This window comes from Pungitius pungitius, chromosome 12, assembly GCF_949316345.1.
Source record: "Pungitius pungitius chromosome 12, fPunPun2.1, whole genome shotgun sequence".
Classification (NCBI taxonomy): Eukaryota; Metazoa; Chordata; class Actinopteri; order Perciformes; family Gasterosteidae; genus Pungitius; species Pungitius pungitius.
The window spans coordinates 9,146,065-9,166,927 of NC_084911.1; the positions used below are offsets into that span (position 1 = coordinate 9,146,065).

General features: G+C 47.9%; 1 protein-coding gene across 2 annotated transcripts in view; it reads right to left on the bottom strand.

Annotated features, from left to right (window-relative positions):
- The window catches only part of prkcab (protein kinase C, alpha, b), a 75,526-nt gene that overhangs the window by 43,435 nt on the left and 11,228 nt on the right, over nt 1-20,863 (bottom strand). For both annotated transcript variants that reach the window (XM_037476035.2, XM_037476034.2), the window contains exon 3: nt 3,498-3,580. In XM_037476035.2, the coding sequence (XP_037331932.1) occupies nt 3,498-3,580 (83 nt within the window). The remainder of the gene's footprint in view (nt 1-3,497; nt 3,581-20,863) is intronic.

The following is a 20,863-nucleotide window of genomic DNA, read 5'->3' on the forward strand; positions in this document are numbered from 1 at the left end:
CAAAAAAACAGGGACATTTTGATTTATTTTTTGAAGGGACTTGATCTGGTCAAACATCTATGCCCGTAACGCTCATGTAATCTGGTTGTGAAAACCACATGGTTTCTTTATGGATGAGTCACCTTCATTCACTGGCTCCGGAATGATCCTTGACTGATAATACCGCGCTGTTCACCACCTACGCCGCCCAATGTGCTGAATGAAAAACGGAGAGATGAGAGAGCACTTTTCACTCAAATGCTAATGCAAACATCTCTCCTGTGTCTCCTCTGCCGGTGCATCAAAGCATCTGCCGGACAGATGACGCCATCCACTCGCCGAGGCTGACGCGAGGGTCACTCACAACCCACAGTGCAAAGGCTGTACATATGTTTGTGTGTGTGTGGGACAGCCCGTGTCAGACCCCCAGGCCGTGTTCATGAGAGCCATGACACCACACGGATTCAGGAGGAGGAGTGGATGGAGGAGTGTGACTGGGGCGATGAATGGATGGATGGGTGTTGGTGAATCATTCACTTTGAGGCAAAACAGGAAAACACAAGTTTCGCTCCAAAGCAGAGAAAGGACTTCCTCACTATGAGTCGTTGGCTAAGCCCCGCAGTACATAACCCCCCCAAAGGGATTGGTCATCACACATAGGTGTGATTTCTCTCTCTTTTGTTGAAAGAGCCTTGAGATTTGATTGGTCAAGCCGCAGACACCTCACGGGGCAGCTCCCTCCTCTTAAATCCTTCTGTCGACTCACGTGGTGGCGAAGGTTAAGACGACAGAGCCTCTTCAAATCAACCTTTCCCAAATCGACTGGCGCACAAAACAGCTTTTTGCTTTGGTTCACAAGATCCTCAATGGATCCCCGTAAAGGGCCGAGCCGATACAGAGCCAAACGGGGACGCACAGTAAGGATATGTCTGGGCAGAAGTTGGATTAGCACGTGGCCTTATTTTTGATGTTTTCTGGTGTATGTTTATTGTTTATTTACTGCTTGACTTGGTTCGCTAAAGATCTTTAGGATATTAGGATATTGTATAAAAGGTTGATTTCAAATGGTATTGATCTGATTAGTATGGTTAGCCGTGTTGTTACTGTTATACTTAGGGTATACTGTTTACACTAGCTATTAACCAACACACAACCCTTACGCCGTGCCCAACATAGTTATTCTGATGATCATCACCCTTCAGTGGTAATGACCATTCAAATGTCAGGTAGTTACCACTTACCAAAATAATGCATATGAAAATAGAATATCCATACAAGAAATACATGAATTGATACATTATTATTATAATGACAACTGCCTCCCCCCAGTCTGTAATCCTACATACGTTATATTTGATTAATGGTATCTAGCAGATGAATTGGATCAAAATGAATTGGACTAAATCAATGTAATCCTATTTCATCAATGTCCATAGATTGAGTTATGTCTTCACATATGTATTGGATGGAAGTCCTGCACACAAAATTGAGTTATTCGAATTACTTATTTTTTCTGTGTATTAGGCATAACGCAACAGCCTCCTGAACGAGATACCTGTTTGTTCTGCAGTCATTAAAAACCAACCATGCTGCATGGGAACTGTTTTAAAAGTGCCCTGTACTGTATCATCGTTGGAAAATTTAAAGAGATGAGTCTCTGAAGAGCTCTTTATTTGCTCTGCATCAAAGCCAGTTGGTGGATAATCGCACAGAAACAGGAAGAAAAAAACCCCACAATGGGCTCTTGAATGCAGGTGTCTGTGTGATTGTGTGTGCGTCTGTGTGTACGTGCGCGAGCCCGAGAGGGGAAGGCGGAGATGAATAGTTAGGTTGGAAGATACAGAGCTGGAGGAGAGAATACGAATAGTTGAAAAACAGAGACAACGTGGGCCTGAAGAAAAGAGGAGACGCCGAGCGACGGCCTTGATAGAAGTTGATTGAATACGAGGCTTTAAAGAAAAGTGCAGCCTCGATTGCCTCGGATGCCACAGTCTCACTAAACGGCATTGATCTTCATATTTTTCAGACACTTCGGCGACTTCTAATGGTATTTAATGAGGAGAACTTTGGAATCGCAGCTAGGAGGTGCCGAAATAACCTCACAGTTCATTAAATGTCTAAGATATTGCTACACGGTTGTTGCTCATGTAAACACAACAGAACATTGGTGTAGACATGCGTCTTAACTGGCAAAGGGGACGTTCATTAGGCTGAAGCTCGAGGAGCGTCTAATTGATTTTGTGTAGAAGAAAGTAGCTAGTAAATGTGTGTGGTGGAAGAAAAAAGGGGACTCACTAAAAGGGACTACAGCAGAAAAAATAAAAGTATTGCATTGCAACTTTTACTCAAGTACTCCTCCACATTAATACATATTATTGCTTCTTTAATTATGCAACAATGTCATTTTAATGTTGTATCTCATCAGGGGAATGAAAGAATTTTCCAGGTGACAGACAGTGAATTGTTACTGTATGTGCAAACAAAAAAATGTCAATACTAGAACAATGCATGTGTGTTACAAACACTGACATGTAAACAAAAGTGAAACCTAATTCAATCGCCCAGTGCAGCACAAGCACCAAACCAGCGATTGGCCCAAAGTGCTCTTCTTTGTAAACTTACTGTGCGTGCATAAGGGGGTTTTCTGGCTTGTTGCGTGTGCATGCTCATGCAGCTGTGCAGCTTGACCTCCGCCCCTCTCTAACCAAGGACAGATCCCATTCCTGGCTGCAGGGAAGAGGAGACGGAGGCTCAACAGCTACTGCCGGGTTGCACTCCCACTCAAAGTGAAGGAGCACAGAGGTCAGACTCCATCACTGATAACACACCACCACCCCAACAGCATCAGATAAGCCTTTGAGAGGGCGGGGGGGTGCTACCCCGTCTGATGCACGGCGCAGAAGAGGGCTCCAATGTGATGTGTGCTGCTACAAAGGGTTGAATTATACAGGCTGATACAAAGAAAATCAATAAGATGATATATTACAATTCTCCCTCTCATAATATATTATTGATACGCTGGTCTTTCAAGGTTTTTTTCATAGTGGTCAGCCTGAATAGATTTTATTTCATTATATCTGACGAGGGGGTAGAGAGAGCGCAGCCAAATGAGCTTTCAAGTTTGACATTTAAAAGAAATGATGGGAACACCATAGTGATTATAAAAAGTATTTATTAGGCATGACCCCTTGAGATGAACCATCTAGTTTTCAAGGGAGTTCTCGCGGGTCGGGTTGTAAGAGAGGGATGAAAAAGTAAAAAGTTTCAGTGCAATAAATTCACTGGGGTTTGAAATTCAAAAATGATGTACTTAAAAGTGATAAAGTCACAACTCTGTATTAAATTGCTTATTGGATTCAATGAGGGACAATGTCACATATGCGGTAAAACAACTATGGTCCCTGCTTGTGGGAAACATAATCATCGTTTTTAAGAAGCATTTTACTTACTGTCTAGTATATGAAATGCAGCCCAGCGTGTCACTAGTTGTCTTCTATTTAAGAGAAGTGTGCACTTACGTCTGTGTCAGGACCCTTGTCGGCTCCGGGACAGGAGAAGGTGACAAACTCATGGCACCGCTTGTGGACCACAAAACAGCACACTGGGAGAAAGAGGGAGGAGACAGTTTTACAATCAAAATCAAAAAAACAAACACAAGTGCATTCAACCACCACATTTAGACCACACAGGGAGCCAAATGTGACCAAACAAGACACCAAGGATTACGTCTTATTTCGTGACAAACACTTGAGAAACAGAAAAGCTCAGAGGGAGCCTGCGTGTGAATCAGCGCCAATCAACCTCAAAGTGAGTTTGACAAGCCTCTCTAGTATGGACACACAAACAAATCCAGACAGACGAACAATCTCACATGCGTGCGCGCTCCCACGCAACCCCCCCCCGGCCCTATATAATCATGTTCAGTCTGCTTGGTTGATGCCGCCGTCTCCAGCCAAAGGTGCCACTCGGGGCGACGCGGCTGACGTGACACCTGACGGTGCGCTCACATCAGCGGCATTTGGACGGTGGCGCATGTCTGGAAGCGTGGACCCGTCAGCGACTGATTGGACTCCCTATCCAGCTCTCGCTCTGTGTACCCAACTGGATTCCCCCCCCCCCCCCCCCCCCCCCCCCATCGCTATTGTTTGAAATACCTCCATCTCTCTCTCACACAATCTGTCTGCTTCGCTCATTGTCAAGCTGCCGTGTTCACTTTTGTGCTCTCCCACCATTGTTTCTGTGTGTTTTTTGTCTCGATGACTCTCCCAGCTACGCCGCCGTTGCCAGACAATCTGACGGCCATCAGTTAAACGAAGGGGAACTTGTGTCCAATAAGCAGGAGGGGTTTCAACCGTCCCTGCAAATGTCTGTACTTTACATGGATAATTAAACCCATTTTAGACAGATAAATGGTCGTGAATATATATATATATATATATATATATATATATACACATACATCGGATATTTATTTTCCACTGGTGTAGGTCTGAGCTGAGCAGCGTATGAATTCATCTCTCTCAGTAACAAAGGAGGAAACAAAGTAGAGAGGGGAGCTAGAGGGATGATGAAAAGCTCAGCAGATAGTGGACCAGAGTGATTTATTCCTGCTCTGTAATGGTCATGTGCCATTTGTCATTTATATAATGCACAGCACGCAAAAAAGAAACCTGTATTAAACAGGTGTACGGGTAGATGGGAGGCAGGGAATTGATCCAGAATGGAAAATCTCAACAGCTGGATTGCCGTGAAATTGTGTACACCCCTGAACATGTGGCAGATCCCTTGGTGATCCCCTGACTGTTAACCTGTGTTTCCATCAGCAGGACACATTTCGGGCTTTTACTGTGAAATATCAGCATTAAGTTTGGTAAACATTTTCAAAACAGGATTTTGGCCCAAAAGTTAAAATCTGCAAAACGAATGACATTCCCATCAGCCTGTACTTTTTGCTCAGCGATAAGAGCCAGTGTTTACACGCAAACATGCCGAACCAAGATGTTGAGCATGAGAACCATGACATACTGTACACATCAATATTTGAACCCACAACAACTTCTAAACTGAACTCGGGTCAATTAGTTCATAAAAACTAAAGACCAAAAAGTCGGCTTCAGCTGTATTTGTATGTGTCAGATACATATCTGTAGAGTGTGTAGAGACAATTCAAAATGACAATGTCATTTTTTAATAATTGAATTGTGTTGTGAGGAAATTGTAAATCCAAATACATCCTCTTGATAAAAACAGAAAATCTGACCTCCGAATCGCCCCACAGTCAAACGCATATATTCTGCTGTGTGCACTTTCCTCATCTGCCCTTCAGTTTCACTCGGCAGCATCTACTCTGACTGCAACACTTGGAGTTCTCTTCTCCTCCCTAGCCAATGTACAATATGTGAATCACGGGTGTAATGACGACCGCATTCTTCCTCTCCCTCCCTCCGTCCGTCAGCACTCCTCACACCCCTAGCAGCCTCACACCCCCCCGCCCCCCGTCCGCCGCCGCCGCCTCCTCGCTTTAGTGATGTCAGAACAGCTTGAGAGTCTGCTGCAGCGGAGCAGGAAGACTTGTAAGTGAGCTAACTCCCGAGGTGAAGAAGGGCCACGGAGCTGCGTGTACTGGAAGAGATGGATCTTTTTGTTTAATCTAAAATAAAGCAGGACTAGGACATAGAGTCCCTTTGAGAGCTCACCGGGTGGCGAATGAAGCTGATTTAGACACTTTACATTTGCACCTGTCAGCCATGTGTTGAATCATCAAAAAAAAAAAGTTTCTTCATAGACTTGGAGGAGTGCTTGATTGTGTTTTTTTGTGATTTTAATGCCACTATAATAAATCTTTCGAATGACTCAGGCACAAGGATGTAAAAAAAAAGGAACTTGAGTAGTAAGACATGTTCCCAGATGGTATAAGTCCTCTCAGAAAGAAGCTGGGAAGCTGCAGGAGCAGAGGTGACACAGTGACATACTGTATCGTCAGGGATATTATGATGAATTACTCCGCGCTTTCTTTCACCGGCCTAATTGCACAAGCACGGAGATAATGGGCTTTGCCGTTAAAAAGCAGCTTGCGACACAAACGCTTTGTCTTTACATCTACAGCCGCAAACTAAAGACACACCTCTTCAGCCTGTACCTCGACTAAAAACACTAAACAAATTGTAGCACTTAAATTGCACTTAAAATGGCTCTTATCTATAGCATAAGTTGTAAATCGGCTTATTTGATGAAATTGCACTTTCTTGTTTCTTTTTCTTTTGAGTTTGTATCTCTACGGTTGAAATGTACTTGTTGTAAGTCGCTTTGGATAAAAAACATCAACTAAATGACATGTAATGTAATGTAATCCGTGTGCATTTTATGGCATGTTCTCCTGCTGCTACACACACCATGGTGGCATCTCCCCACCTGTGCTTCCACATCTCCATCGGTCAACCACTGATCCTTTAAAGTGAGGATTTAGCCCCGGCTAATCTGATGCAATCGGTAATCCACCGAGCCCCCGTTAATAAAATGATGGCGCGCCGTTGCCAAGATGGAAAGCTTGCGGTGGAGATAAGGGAGAAGGCCGGACACCTGCGGCGCCGCGCTGACTCAATAGCTTCCAGAAACATTGACCCGGGGCGCCCCCCCCCCGAGGGCACCACAACACAAAGAGGACCGAGGCTTTGATCCCCGAGATCCACGGGGGAGAAAATGTGCGACGGGCAAACAAGCGGAGATGTCGTCGACAAATCCACGGGGGTTAACGCAGACATTGGGGTGGCCCAGTATTCAGATTTGACAGAAAAGCAGATCCCTGCAGCTGAAAGCGGGAACAATACCACATTTTATTAGCACCAATGGTGCGATTTTTCAAGAGCCGTATTTATGGGACGCGAAAGCCAGGGAGCGTGTGTGCACCGACCTGCTTCAGACCAAAGTATGGCAAAAGTACCCTGGTCGGTAGGTAAAACTTTAATATATTTTTTAAAAAAACAGAAGCTCCTTCGTAGGAACTACAACCTTTTTTGGTATTGCATTAACACTAGAAGATAAATTTGCAATGCAATGTTTCATACCTTTCAGACCCAACATATTGTTTGTGGTGAAGTTATATAACCTTCCTCACCATCTGGAAATTATTCATAAAACTACTGCCGCTCTTCTTACTTTTAAATCCACACAAAAAAAACCAGATAGACAGCCCACCTGCTCCTGGTGTAAAATGTTTCCCCTCATTGTTAGGGCTCTGCGCTCTTTCTGTAAATTGTTTGTCTTTCAAGGCAAGAAAAATGACTAGAGAGAATAAAGGGGAGGGGGAGAGGGGGGGGGAGGCATGGAGAGGGCGAGGGAGGTGTATTTTCCTCTCTCGGTTATTTTTAGGGCTTGATTCTGGCCAGGGCTGGAACAGCGTGTGCTGAACCCCGCGGTGGGGGGGAGAAGCGAGGGAGGACGTTTCCGCTACTCGGCTCTACACCCGGGCCAATGGGCGCGACAAATTTACTGATCAAACACAACGACATGTTGGAGGGAAACGTGCACCGGAGCATGAGTGACGAGTGAGAAGCTGTTCCTGTGTAAGTGCTGGATGGGAGGGAATCATATTCTATGGACCAATAGAAGTGCTGCATCCTCCATACATCACAGAGCTGAACACGGGCCTGTGTCAGGTTCTCATCCAATTTTGATAGAACATATGTAGAATGTAGTTTTCCGCTCAGGTCACATGGGTGAATGAATCTGGTTGTAAAGCAAAAAAAGCAAATAGAAAGAGCAAATTTGTATTTATGTCCACAGTAGCTCGCACCAGGAGCCGACTCTTGTTAACTGTTTAGCTGTAACGATAACTGATGCACAAGTGGGTTGAATCTATAATTTACCACCGGCTGCAGTGTATCCCATAACATCCCTGGTTCATATGGCGCTTATTAAAACATATATCTCCACAATATCCATGTCTGTGTCACCGTAGAGGCATAAGCTAGTGTACTTCATGCATGTTTTATGTCTTTTCCAATGGTCTCTGACTGTATTTGTGTAACGGAGATCTGAGCGCGCGGTCACATGACAGGTAACGACGAGCCCTCTCCTGAGATCAATGGTCACATATGAAGTGATTCGATAACCAGCAGTTGTGTTCTGTTTTATTACATAATATTTTCTTTTTTCTTCCTCTGTTTTGTACACTGTTAATCTAAAAACTTTCCTCACAATATAGGACATTTTATATCTTATATTATATACGAAGATATATATTTCACCAAATAGCATTTATTTGTGCTACTTTTGATTATTAGTCAGTATAAATGAACAACAACAGAAATAATGGCTGTATTTCTTTATATTAATGTATGCCTCACCTATACCGTATCTACTGTTGTATTAACTAATTTCTGTGTTGCATAATCTGACGTCAGTTATCAGTCTACTCTGTTCCGGTTATCTAAATTTTTTAGAGCTAAGAACATCCAAATGAACTTTGAGTCCAGTATCCCATCACCAGACAAGACAAATGTATGTATGTAAGGATGACGTAGAGTTTTATGGTCAGCGCATATCATCCATCATTTTTACTTGGCACCACATTGCTCACAAAACTATTCTCAAATTTTGGGGGAAAACCCATCACAGAATGTCACCTCCAAATACCGCATGCAGGAAAAACCCAGTCCATGTAGTGGCGGATTGGTTCACAGTTAAAACCCTATAGCCGACTAAATGGCCTCAGTATGTCACAATATAAGCATATGTCCGCCCTTGGGAGATAAAGTACGTGTGATGTATACATTCAAGCAGTGTTTGCATGGAGATGGAGGAAAGGAAAAGAGCTGCAGCTACAAACAAAGGCCTGGAAACTCAATTTCAGCACATACATTCAATTATGCATGCTATGGGCACACAGGGGACAAAGACACGCGGTGGGGACGCAAACACAGACTTAACGGCGAATCCGTGACCTTGAAAGCAACAATAAACCTGTACACAAAGAGCGCTGATGGACTGCATTCAAAGAAAAGAGTCGTACGGAGGGCAATGGGGGAATGAATAGAGCATGCTTCAACAGATGGGAAGAACAGAAAAAAGCAGATCTTTCTGCTTGTGTCTCCTTAGGGGCTCACAAAATTAGCAGAACTTCCCCAGAATTCTGTTTGTGTCTTCCAATTACCTCCATCACCACAGTACCTTGATCTATGTATGAATATGCATGTGTTCGATTGTTTAATATATGAAGCATTATGCAATGTCTGCAAGGGAGCTGGGAGTTGCAGAGTAGAAAAGAACTCAGGTGAGATTAAGCACAGTCGAGTTTTCAATTAAACCTCAGAAATCGTCACTCTGCTCTGTGTCCACGAGCAGTTACAGAGGGAGAACAACCCAAACCCGGTAGCATCTGATTGGTTTAGAATTTGGTCTCGTCAGATTGCATAGCTTGTGTTCTCCTCAGTCTGCTGGCTGTTATCACCTTGGCTCCAAGTCTCCTGAGATCTGTGTTTGATTGTGCATGTCTAGACAGCAGACCCAGTGAGTTGAGATGATGTCCCCGGGGTGCAGGCATGCTCACTAATTTTCTCTCCCTCATGTGGGTTCCTCATGTCTTTTTCTCACTTGCTCGTCAAACAGTACAAACATTAAACAACCACACAAAATCTATAATGTGCATATATGGCAGTGGAATTGACCCTTTGTCCTTTAAATATAAGTTCGGATTCAGCATTTTGTTGATATAATACGTTTTTATTTTCCACCCGGGTAGCTGCGCAACACCCCCTGGAAATGATTGTGTATTTAAAATGGCCTCGCTCATTCAACATAGAAATAAATACATCTGGTAAGATGCACACAGACAATCAGCACAAAATGCTCACCACCATCCTTGCACCACTAATAGTGTTTGTATTAAGAAAAGGCCACAGGGGGGCTCGATCAATTATTCCCGAGCTATAGGTGGTAGTGTTTGGCTGCCAAACATCTCTGAGTCACACAGGGGAAATAGTGATGCTGCGTAATGCATTAGATATGACTCTTAACACACACACACACACACACACACACACAAACATACACACACACACACATATACTCAGGTTTAAGCGTATACATACAGTATGCAAATATATGTATGCTTTTGGGCACACAAACGTTCTGTCATATATTTGCACATACAAAATGTGCACACACACACACACATCTGGACAGACACACTCACTACATCTGGTTCCTATGTCTCATTTTCTCTCACACACACAGACACGCACACATGCATTAAGGGACGTATCACCTGCAGTGGTCTGGCTCAGAGCCCCCTGTGTCTGTGTATCAGGTGTCATAGTGGTAGTAATGTAATGAGCCTCTTTACTTGTGGTCTATACAAAGGCTCATGCTGTCACTGTTGCAGACAGACAGGACTAAAATAGACTCTATAATAGACTGGCTATCAGCAGGATGCAATAGCAAGCGCTGATGCACACATATATATTTATCTTCATGTGCCCTTGGGTAGCGGTTTTCCAGACAACAACTGTGGCACACGCAGGGAGCCGGCGGTGGGGCAAAAGGCAAAGGTCACAGCCAAGCCCCAGTCTGGTGCCTAGAGACGGGCCGATGCCACTCATCAACATCGGTGCATCTTCCACTCCGGCGGCAATGCTTGTCCTCCACTCATTTTTTCTGGGACCAGTGAAGTCAAGGCTAAATTTGTCTCGGGACTTTTTGAAACATAAATAGCCCACGTTCGCTATTTATTCTCAGTTTAGACACTTTTAATAAAATGTCTCGCAGGTTTTGCTTTGTTGTGTTCTTAAAATAACTTTAATTTGAAAATGTGCACGGAACTATGCAGTGGGTTAACACATCTTAAAAAAGGCCTCATAAACATTTCAATGTTTTTATCAAAAAATATGAGGCTTTTTGCACCTGAAGAGAGAAATCTCTTATTGGAAAACATTTTAAACTCTAGCAGAAAATGTTTTTCATTTTAGATTCAGTCCAACCAACCCTCATGAAAGAGCTAACTTTGCCACTCACTATTCACTCACAGGTTACTTTTCAATAGTATAAGCACACAAATATACTCACACAAGAGCTTTTACTAGCTGGAAAACAACAAGCATTCATTTAATTCACATCCTTACTAATCCAACTAATAATTTTGGAATTTTGGTAATTTGTGGTGTTTTCACTGAATTTATCAAAGATCCTCTGCTGGTCAGAGACAGAGGTGTAAAAACAAGAAGCCTGAATCAAAGAACATATTTACGAGCAGCGAAAAGGCCCAAGACCTCAGCTTCAGTATCAACACCTGCCTTTTTCTTGCAGCAGTTCCGCCGTGGTGCATTCATGTGGTCGTAGTGAATCATATTGCTCCCCCTGCCACACATCCCCCTGAAGCCAGATGAGCTAACACAATACCCAAATTAAGATGAATCATCCAAAGCTTTTGTAAGAAAAAGTATTGCTTAGTAAATTGCGAATAATAATAACAACAGCAATTTAGTCATTAAAAACAGGTAGCTTGGAGCTGTTAACAGGCATAACAAAAGAAACATAGAGGGAAGGAATGATATGATAAGGAAGGAAAGGAAAAATATACAGAAATAATAAATGCCAAAAATTATAACAGGTGGCGTGGGGAAACAAAGTACATTTAGATTAACTCAACTGGAGTTTGTGTTTTCCAACGGGGACTCAGAAGAGCTGATCTAGGGTCAGCTGGGGCCGAGTTTACTCCACAGTAGACAAGAGCAGACCGGACAACACTCACCAGGAGGCCCGCCACGCACATGCATTTACAGTACGCATGCACGTACTGCCTTTACCCACCACCACACGCCCTCATCCACATCCACGGAGAGAACTCACATATGGACCCTCACACAAGCAGACATATAGAGATGCAGACTGCAGAAAACACACGGCCTTACACTGGCAAAACCAATCATTCTCTATCCCCTTTCTTAAGAAATGTAATTTTTTCGGCTTGAAAATGGCAGAGCCCCGGAGAAACGCTGTCATGCTGTATTGAGGTCAAGAGGATTGAGCCAGAAAACCTGGCCATTGTGAGCAGTAAAGCAGTCAGTGTACTCCCATGTTGCTTCAGCCCCTTTATTGCTGATTAATGGCACTCGGCTGAGAAAGGGAGCATGACTCTTCTCATCACTGGGCGTCTATGGGCCTGGATAATTGGCCTAGTTGATCCACACGCCTTCATCCAAGCTTGTGCGGAGCGATTAGTCAGCCTGTCGAGTGCATGTCTCGTACCATTTGGAGCCGAATACGGAAAAACCCCCGAAAGGCAGAGCTGTTGCGAAATGGCATTCTGTGCTTTCTGCAAGATGGTCCTAATTAGCACCTGCTATCTCCATTGCAACTCATCCTTCAGAATTCAAAATAAAATTTCTGGTCAGTTCAAACCATATTGGTCTTTAAGGGTTTCGTATTGGGTAAGACCCACACTCTTCTTTGTGATGAGCATGTTCACAATGGCTTGCAAATGGCCAAAAAAACCCTGTTTTATTGACTGTGAAACAAGCTGACTGTGTTTTTGAAGAACAAAAAGCAGGAAAACCGACAAATCAAAAGGGTAAAGTATTCTCTACCCGGCACTTAAACAACACTGCCTTTGGTCTTTGGTGCGGTAACTAACTCACAACCTCTTACAGTGGCAACTGGACTATACGTAGTGGAACTGGAATTGCATGAAGTTGGCATTTAAACCAACAGCTGTCTTTTCCAATGCAAAAGAGGGTCGGTGAGCTTTCTCCCTTTTTCCTGTCACATAGGTTGCATGCATTTGATTTTGATGTGATTTAAATCCAGAGTAGAAGTAGAAGCTCATAAATTCTGACTTCAGTCTGCACTTTTCTGATGAACAAGGGCAGGGAATAAAGAAATAGATATATCTATACATACATTCGAGGTGTCATGATTGGATTTCTGAGTATAAAATTCCCAATGAAGATGATGAGTAATTGAAACAAAAAAAAAGCATGTATTTGAGAGAACGTTGCAACAATAGAAGGCCAAAGAGTGATTTGTACTCTGAGAGCATGCTTGCCTGTGCCAGGCATACATAATCCTGCGATGGGATCTCTCTGCTATCGACCTGCATTTTTTAATTCCCTGCAGTCTTTCTCCTTTTTAATAGCCTTGATTCATTCCAATCACACTTCGGCTCTGGATGCGTCTGCGGTTCCTGGCACGTGTGTGCATTTTGGTTCAGTAGGACAGGTCAGCTGGGTTCGTCCTCTGGGCACCATAAATGTCTGGACAAGACTTAATGTCAACCCATCAAATAGCTGTTATCTCAGTGTGGTGAAAAAAAGAGAGACAAAAGCGCACGCATTGGTTTTTGTGCCTCGCACCCTTCTTTTCCTCTCTATCCGCTCTCCACAGAAGGGGGGACACAGCGCGTTGAATGTGTCCTTTCAGATAGTGTTACGCCCCCCCCCCCCCCCCCCCCCCCCACCACCACTCCAACAGCACTCTGTGCCACTGTGTTTGCCCCACGTGAAGAGCTCCTCTTAAGGATGGAGGCCTAGTTGTTCACTCGACAGCGTTCACTGCCCCACATTCGTCCTTGCAGGGGTCAAAGAGTTGTTGACATGGGTCGGATCGGACTTGTCGAGGCCACCGTCCGTCTGACATTCAGTTTGCATTACAGAGCCTGTTGCAGTGATAATGGGATTTTGTTAGATCTGCTGGATGGAACCAGGCTCTGGTGTGGTCAGCATATGGACCCGTGTTAGTTAGTGTGAGCTGGCATGAGCAGTCACGTTGCATGTTGCCATGTGGGGGGAGTGGTTGATTCCTGCTCTGCAAAGAGAGATGTTCTGCACCAGGACCAGCTACAGAACCTTTTAATACTAAAAAAAAATGTTCCTGCTTATTTGCCACATATTTGCGCAACCTTGTGTTGTTGAGTGACAATAAATGAACCTTGTTTGCACATGCATGGTATGTTATATAGCTATGTTTTTTAAGGCAGAAAAAGAATGCATGGTCGATGTGTAGATGGTCAAAGTGAACTGATCAAAGATCAACAAGCATTAAACCGATCTTCATCCTCTCTTTCACCTTTTCAGCAGGCATGCAGGCTCACCGTGATTCGTGAGCACACATATCAACTGAGCGCTTTTAGCATTAGCATTTTCTCTAACTGGCTTGAATACTGAATGTGCGGGGGATTTGTCAAGCGGTCCCTACCCCATTTTGCAAATCCATCATGTTTACATTTTGTATTTGTAGATATGGATGGAGAGATGGAGTTTGTGGTGGCGGGTGTGGTTTCAGCCCGGCTGCAGGTGGGAGAGAGGGGGAGTGGCTCGGGGAACAGTGCCAGGTGAAAATAATAACAATCACCTGGGGATAATGACATGTGTGTGTGTGCTCTCCCCTTTATAGCAGTGAGGCAGGGGCGAGCGAGGGGGGGGAAGACCGACCGAGCGAGCGGCGTTCCTGCGAGCGGAAGTAAAATAAATATATTTAAACCGACCACCCTGTCATCGTGTGTCTGTGTCCGGAGCCCTACCGACCCACCCCTACAGTGGCGCCCAACGTGGGGCATGGCGGATGAGGGACAGCAGGCGATGCCGGCCCAACCTGCGCTGGCACTGGGCCAGATGATTGGGGAGCTGGCGGCGATCCAGAGGGACCAGGCCGAGGCTAACCGGCAGTTCCTGGGTGCGCTCCAGGCCCAGGTGGGGAGGCAGGCCCAGGCGCTGGAGCTATTGGTGTCGCGGTCGGGACCCCCGCTACCACCACCGGGCCCGACGGCGATGGCGGGCCTGACCCTCCACCGGATGACGGCAGAGGACGACGCCCAGTCCTTCCTGGAGGCCTTCGAGGCGACGGCGGAGGCATGCTGCTGGCCGGAGGAAGAGTGGCCGGTCAGGCTGGTGCCCCTCCTGACCGGGGAGGCGCAGACGGCGGCCATGGGGCTCCCCCCGGCGGCTCGGAGAGACTATGCGGCCGTGCGGAAGGCCGTGGTCGACCGGCTGGGGCTGCTGCCCGAGGACCACCGGCGGCGATTCCGGGGGGCCAGGCAGGGGCCAGAGGATCGGCCGTTCACCTACGGGCGGCGGCTCCGGGACGCCGCCGCCAGGTGGCTCCGGCCGACGGGGGTGGAGACAGCGGCAGAAGTCCTGGAGGCGGTGGTACTGGAGCAGTTCGTGGAGGGGCTCCCGGCCCGGACGGCGGCGTGGGTCCGGTACCACCGGCCACCGACGCTGGAGGCGGCCACCACCCTGGCCGAGGACCACCTGGCGGTGCACCGCAGCGGACGGGGCGGCCGGGAGGGAGCGCTGCCTGCGACGCAACCGGCAGCAGCGCCAGCCGGAGGGAGCCCGCAGCGGACCACGGAGCGGCCCACACCGGCCCCACGTCGGCCGCCGGCAGCTGTACACCGGGACCCCCCGACCGCAGCAAACCCCGGCACCCTTCCTGACCCAACGGGAGGTTCTCAAACGCCAGGGCAGGAGTGCTGGAAGTGCGGGCGGCTCGGCCACCTGCGGAGGGAGTGCCCGCTGATGGAGGTGGGGCAGGTGATCCGGGTCGCCGGCGCTCCATCACCCTCCCCCGGCCCGGGAGCGACGTACCGCGTTCCGGTAAGAATCCAGGGGGGTACACGCCAGGCGATGGTGGATTCGGGCTGCTCGCAGTCCATGATACATCAGAGCCTGGTTCGGCCAGGGGCATTGGTAGAAGCGTCGCGGGTGAAAATTAGGTGTGTGCACGGGGACATTCATGAGTATCCCATAGTGTCCGTCGAACTTAGGTTCAAGGGGAGAAAATATAGAATAAAGGTCGCGGTTAGCTCCCACCTGACGCACTCCGTAATTTTGGGGACGGATTGGGAGGGATTTAACACGCTAATGGGAGAGGCTGCGGGGGTGCGTTCACGACCGACAGGGACATGCGGTATTTGTGCTGTGCTCAGCGGTGACGCGAGGTCGTCCGACGCCGCCGGGGGAGGGGGGGAACCGGCGGAGCCTCCCGAGGAGACTCCGGCGGTTCCCGAGTTCCGCGCCATGGAAGATTTTCCACTCGAGCAGTCTCGTGACGATACTCTACGCTCAGCCTACGACCAGGTGATAAAAATTGATGGTCATTTGGTGCGCCCTGACGTAGCACTGTCGTACCCGCACTTCTCATTGATTAGGGACAGGTTGTACAGAGTGAGTCGTGACACTCGAACGGGGCAGGAAAACACCCAGTTGCTGGTGCCGAAAAGCCGCCGGGAAATGATTTTCCAGGCGGCTCATTATAATCCGATGGCGGGTCACATGGGATACGGGAAAACACTAGACCGGATAATGGCCCGATTTTATTGGCCAGGCATCCGGGCGGACGCGCGCCGCTGGTGTGCGTCCTGCCCGGAGTGTCAGCTAGTCAATTCACCAGCCATCCCGCGTGCCCCGCTGCGGCCTCTACCGCTGGTGGAGGTCCCGTTCGAGCGCATCGGCATGGATCTAATCGGGCCATTCCACCGGAGCGCACGCGGATACCGCTTTGTGTTAGTCCTCATGGATTATGCAACCCGGTATCCGGAGGCGGTGCCATTGCGCAATATCTCTGCAAAGAGCGTCGCGCAAGCACTGTTTCAGGTCATCTCCCGGGTTGGAATCCCGAAAGAGATTCTAACAGACCAGGGCACCTCGTTCATGTCGCGCACACTGGGAGAACTTTACGGGTTACTGGGCATTAAGTCCGTCCGCACCAGCGTTTATCATCCCCAGACTGACGGGTTGGTGGAGCGGATGAATAGGACGCTGAAGTCCATGATTCGTAAATTTATTAGCGACGATGAACGTAATTGGGATAAATGGCTTGACCCTCTGTTGTTTGCAGTCCGGGAGGTCCCCCAGGCCTCCACCGGGTTTTCCCCCTTTGAGCTTCTGTTTGGCAGATCACCAAGAGGGGTGCTGGATCTTATTAAAGAAAGCTGGGAGGAAGGTCCGAGCCCCGGGAAAAACGAGATCCAGTACGTCCTGGACCTACGAGCAAAGCTCCACACACTGGGTAGGATGTCACGAGAGAATTTGCTCCAGGCCCAGGAACGACAACAGCGGCTGTACAACAGAGGAGCCAAGCTGCGAGAATTCACACCGGGAGAAAAGGTACTTGTATTACTTCCTTCTTCCAACTCAAAACTCCTGGCTAAGTGGCAAGGGCCCTTCGAGGTCACACGCCGGGTGGGGGATGTTGATTATGAGGTGGTGCGGTCTGACAGGGGCGGGGCTACACAAATATACCACCTCAACCTCCTGAAACCCTGGAGGGAGGCGGAGTCTGTTTCTCTGATTTCCACAGTATCGGAAAGAGAGGACCTGGGGCCGGAGGTGCCAAAAGCGGCCAATCCCACCCCGCTCCCGTGTGAGGGTCATCTCTCTGAGGACCAGAGAGCAGACATTGCCCAGTTGCAGGAGCGGTTTGCTGATGTGTTCTCCCCCCGGCCAGGCCGCACCGACCTGATAGCGCACCGAATCGAGACACCCCCGGGGGTGACGGTGAGGTCACGACCCTACAGACTACCCGAACACAAAAGAAAAGTGGTTCGGGAGGAATTGGCGGCTATGTTGGAGATGGGGGTAATAGAAGAGTCCAACAGCGCCTGGTGCAGCCCCATCGTTCTGGTGGCCAAGAAGGATGGGACTGTGCGGTTCTGCGTGGACTACCGCAAGGTGAACGACGTGTCACGATTCGATGCTTACCCAATGCCCCGGGTCGACGAACTCCTGGACCGGCTGGGCACTGCACGTTTTTTTACGACCCTGGATTTAACTAAGGGCTACTGGCAGATTCCCCTGTCCCCAGAGTCCAGAGAGAAAACGGCTTTCTCCACTCCGTATGGTTTGTACCAATTTACCATGCTTCCCTTCGGATTGTTCGGTGCTCCGGCCACGTTCCAGCGCCTCATGGACAGGGTGCTGCGTCCGCACGCCGCATATGCAGCCGCCTACCTGGATGATGTCATTATCCACAGCACCACCTGGGCGGAGCATGTGCGGCGGGTGGACGCGGTGCTGGAGTCGTTGAGGCGGGCCGGGCTCACCGCCAACCCGGGGAAGTGTGCAGTTGGACGGAGGGAGGTACGGTATTTGGGGTACCACTTGGGGGGGGGGCAGGTGCGTCCCCAGGTGGACAAGACAGCGGCAATTGCAGCCTGCCCGCGCCCCAAGACGAAAAAGGAGGTGAGGCGGTTTTTGGGGCTGGCAGGTTACTACAGACGGTTCATCGCCGGGTTTGCGGACCTCACCAGCCCCTTGACCGACCTGACCCGGAAAGGTGCGTCAGATCCGGTCCAGTGGTCGGAGCAGTGTCAGCGGGCGTTTGAGAAGGTAAAACAGACTCTCTGTGGGGAGCCGCTCCTCCACACACCTAACTTTTCTCTCCCGTTTGTGCTGCAGACCGACGCGTCGGACAGAGGGCTGGGGGCCGTTTTGTCCCAGGAGGTCGGGGGGGTCGACCGCCCGGTGGTCTACATCAGCCGGAAACTGTCGGAGAGGGAGGCCAGGTACAGCACGGTGGAGAAGGAGTGCCTGGCCATCCGGTGGGCGGTGGGCTCCCTGCGCTACTACCTCCTGGGACGCTCATTCACCCTCTGTTCGGACCACGCCCCGCTCCAATGGCTCCACCGCATGAAGGATACTAACGCCCGGATCACTCGGTGGTATCTGGCCATGCAGCCTTTTAACTTCAAGGTGGTCCATAGGCCGGGGACGCAGATGGTCGTGGCGGACTTCCTCTCCCGCCCGCTGGAGGGAGGGGGGGGGGAGTAAGCTAGGCCGGACGGCTCCCCGGCCTAAGTCGGGCGGTGGGGGTATGTGGTGGCGGGTGTGGTTTCAGCCCGGCTGCAGGTGGGAGAGAGGGGGAGTGGCTCGGGGAACAGTGCCAGGTGAAAATAATAACAATCACCTGGGGATAATGACATGTGTGTGTGTGCTCTCCCCTTTATAGCAGTGAGGCAGGGGCGAGCGAGGGGGGGGAAGACCGACCGAGCGAGCGGCGTTCCTGCGAGCGGAAGTAAAATAAATATATTTAAACCGACCACCCTGTCATCGTGTGTCTGTGTCCGGAGCCCTACCGACCCACCCCTACAGAGTTAGAAAAAAGCACAGGAGGAAAGGAGTGTATAATAAGGCCGCTTTGATGGTCAAAATGCGCAGTGGCTGAAGTGGTGTCTTTTGGCCATATTTCTCATAAAGTAATTAAAATCCTCTGAATTAATTGCTATAGTGCTGCCTTTCAAACAGCAAAACAGAAGGATGCATATCCCCTGAAACCCACACACAAGCGTCTCGGACAGCAGGGATTATAGTTCTTATAATGGTTTGATCTATTTAATTGTTGAGCTGCACGCCTAATTGATGGACCGTTTTAGTCTAATCAATAATGCTCACTAATTGGTTTCTCTATTTGTAGTATGAGTTCATTGAGACATAATTTCTTCTTAAAGACATCACAGTGGAGAAAGTTGCCAACTCTGACACACAAACTACAAAAAGCAGAGAATCTGGAAATCACTCTCCCTTGTTATTTCATGCGTGGGACCCCGTGGACAATAAACAGATCAACAGATAAAATTCCTTCCACTGTGCCGTAAAATATGCCAAAACAAACATGGAAGCAAAGCTCAGAGTCTCCCTTGTGGTGATTTTTGCTATATTTGCAAAGGAGGCTGGGAAAGACCAGGAGACGCAACCGTGACATCTTCAATCAGAAACTTGGACTGAACGACTCCCATCCTCGCTCATCTCTTCCACTACTAATGTACACAATGGAAGAATGCCGGGGGAAAAAAGTGCATGAAAGCAGGAGAAACAAGCAATAATCCATTTTTGAGAAATGGAAAAGTAGCTGAGTCTGCAATATAGATAATAATAGAGAGAGAGAGAGAGAGAGAGAGAGAGTTCCCACTAACCAGCAGTTCACCTTCAAAACAGTGTCGAGCACATCCGGGCGGCTGATGACACTATTGTATATGTGAGAGTACTTCACTGCATGGATGGTTCGTTTTACTTTGTCTGAGTAGTATTGTCAGCAGAAGGCCTTGACCAGTACATCACTGACCTGCAGTTTCCCACGTCTGGTCATGTGCTCACTTCATGCGAATGTTGACTGACTCTCCTGTAACTCCCATGATCTGATGGTGGTGAGCTACCTTTCAATCACTTCTAATATCAAGTAATTAAATCAGCACATGGACAACAGCTGGAAAGGCCCGTGGCTCGTTTTCCCCTTAAGATCGTCTGATTAATGTGAGTCACTTCTGTCACGGAACGATTACGGAAATCGGCAACAAATTAAGGTTTTACCATATCTTCCTTTTATAGCAGGCTGGCTTACAGCCTTCAAACATCAGCGTACGACATTCATTAACATCTCAAAACACTCTTCTCAGTGTTTACTATAACCTTATGTACAAGTACAAGATGTACAGCGCCACATTTGCATATTTTAATTTGTTTACAGCAGGGAATCTGTTTCTGGTGGTAAATACGTTGACAGATGGACAGTCAGGTAAAAAAGGAAGCGAGGTGTTAGGATGACTAAGAGCTGCGCTGCAGTCTCATACTGGGTGACCCTCAAACTGTTCAACACAAACACACACACACACACCGCACAACAGGAGCAGGAAGGAGGAACACACGCTTCAGAAAACTGGCACACACACACACACCTTTCCAAACCCTTTGCCTCTCGACCCCTCTCCTTGTCGCCCTGCGTTTCTGTCCTAGCACAGAAATAGCTAGAATACGACTGTGAGGGAGGGACAGTCCCATGTGTCCATCTCAGTCACACGCTCCTTGCTGTTTTTATTTGCTAAAATTAATTCAGGCAGAGCATTGACAAATAGGTGAGATGACATTTTATCACGATGAATGCTTGTCAGCCCGGTGTG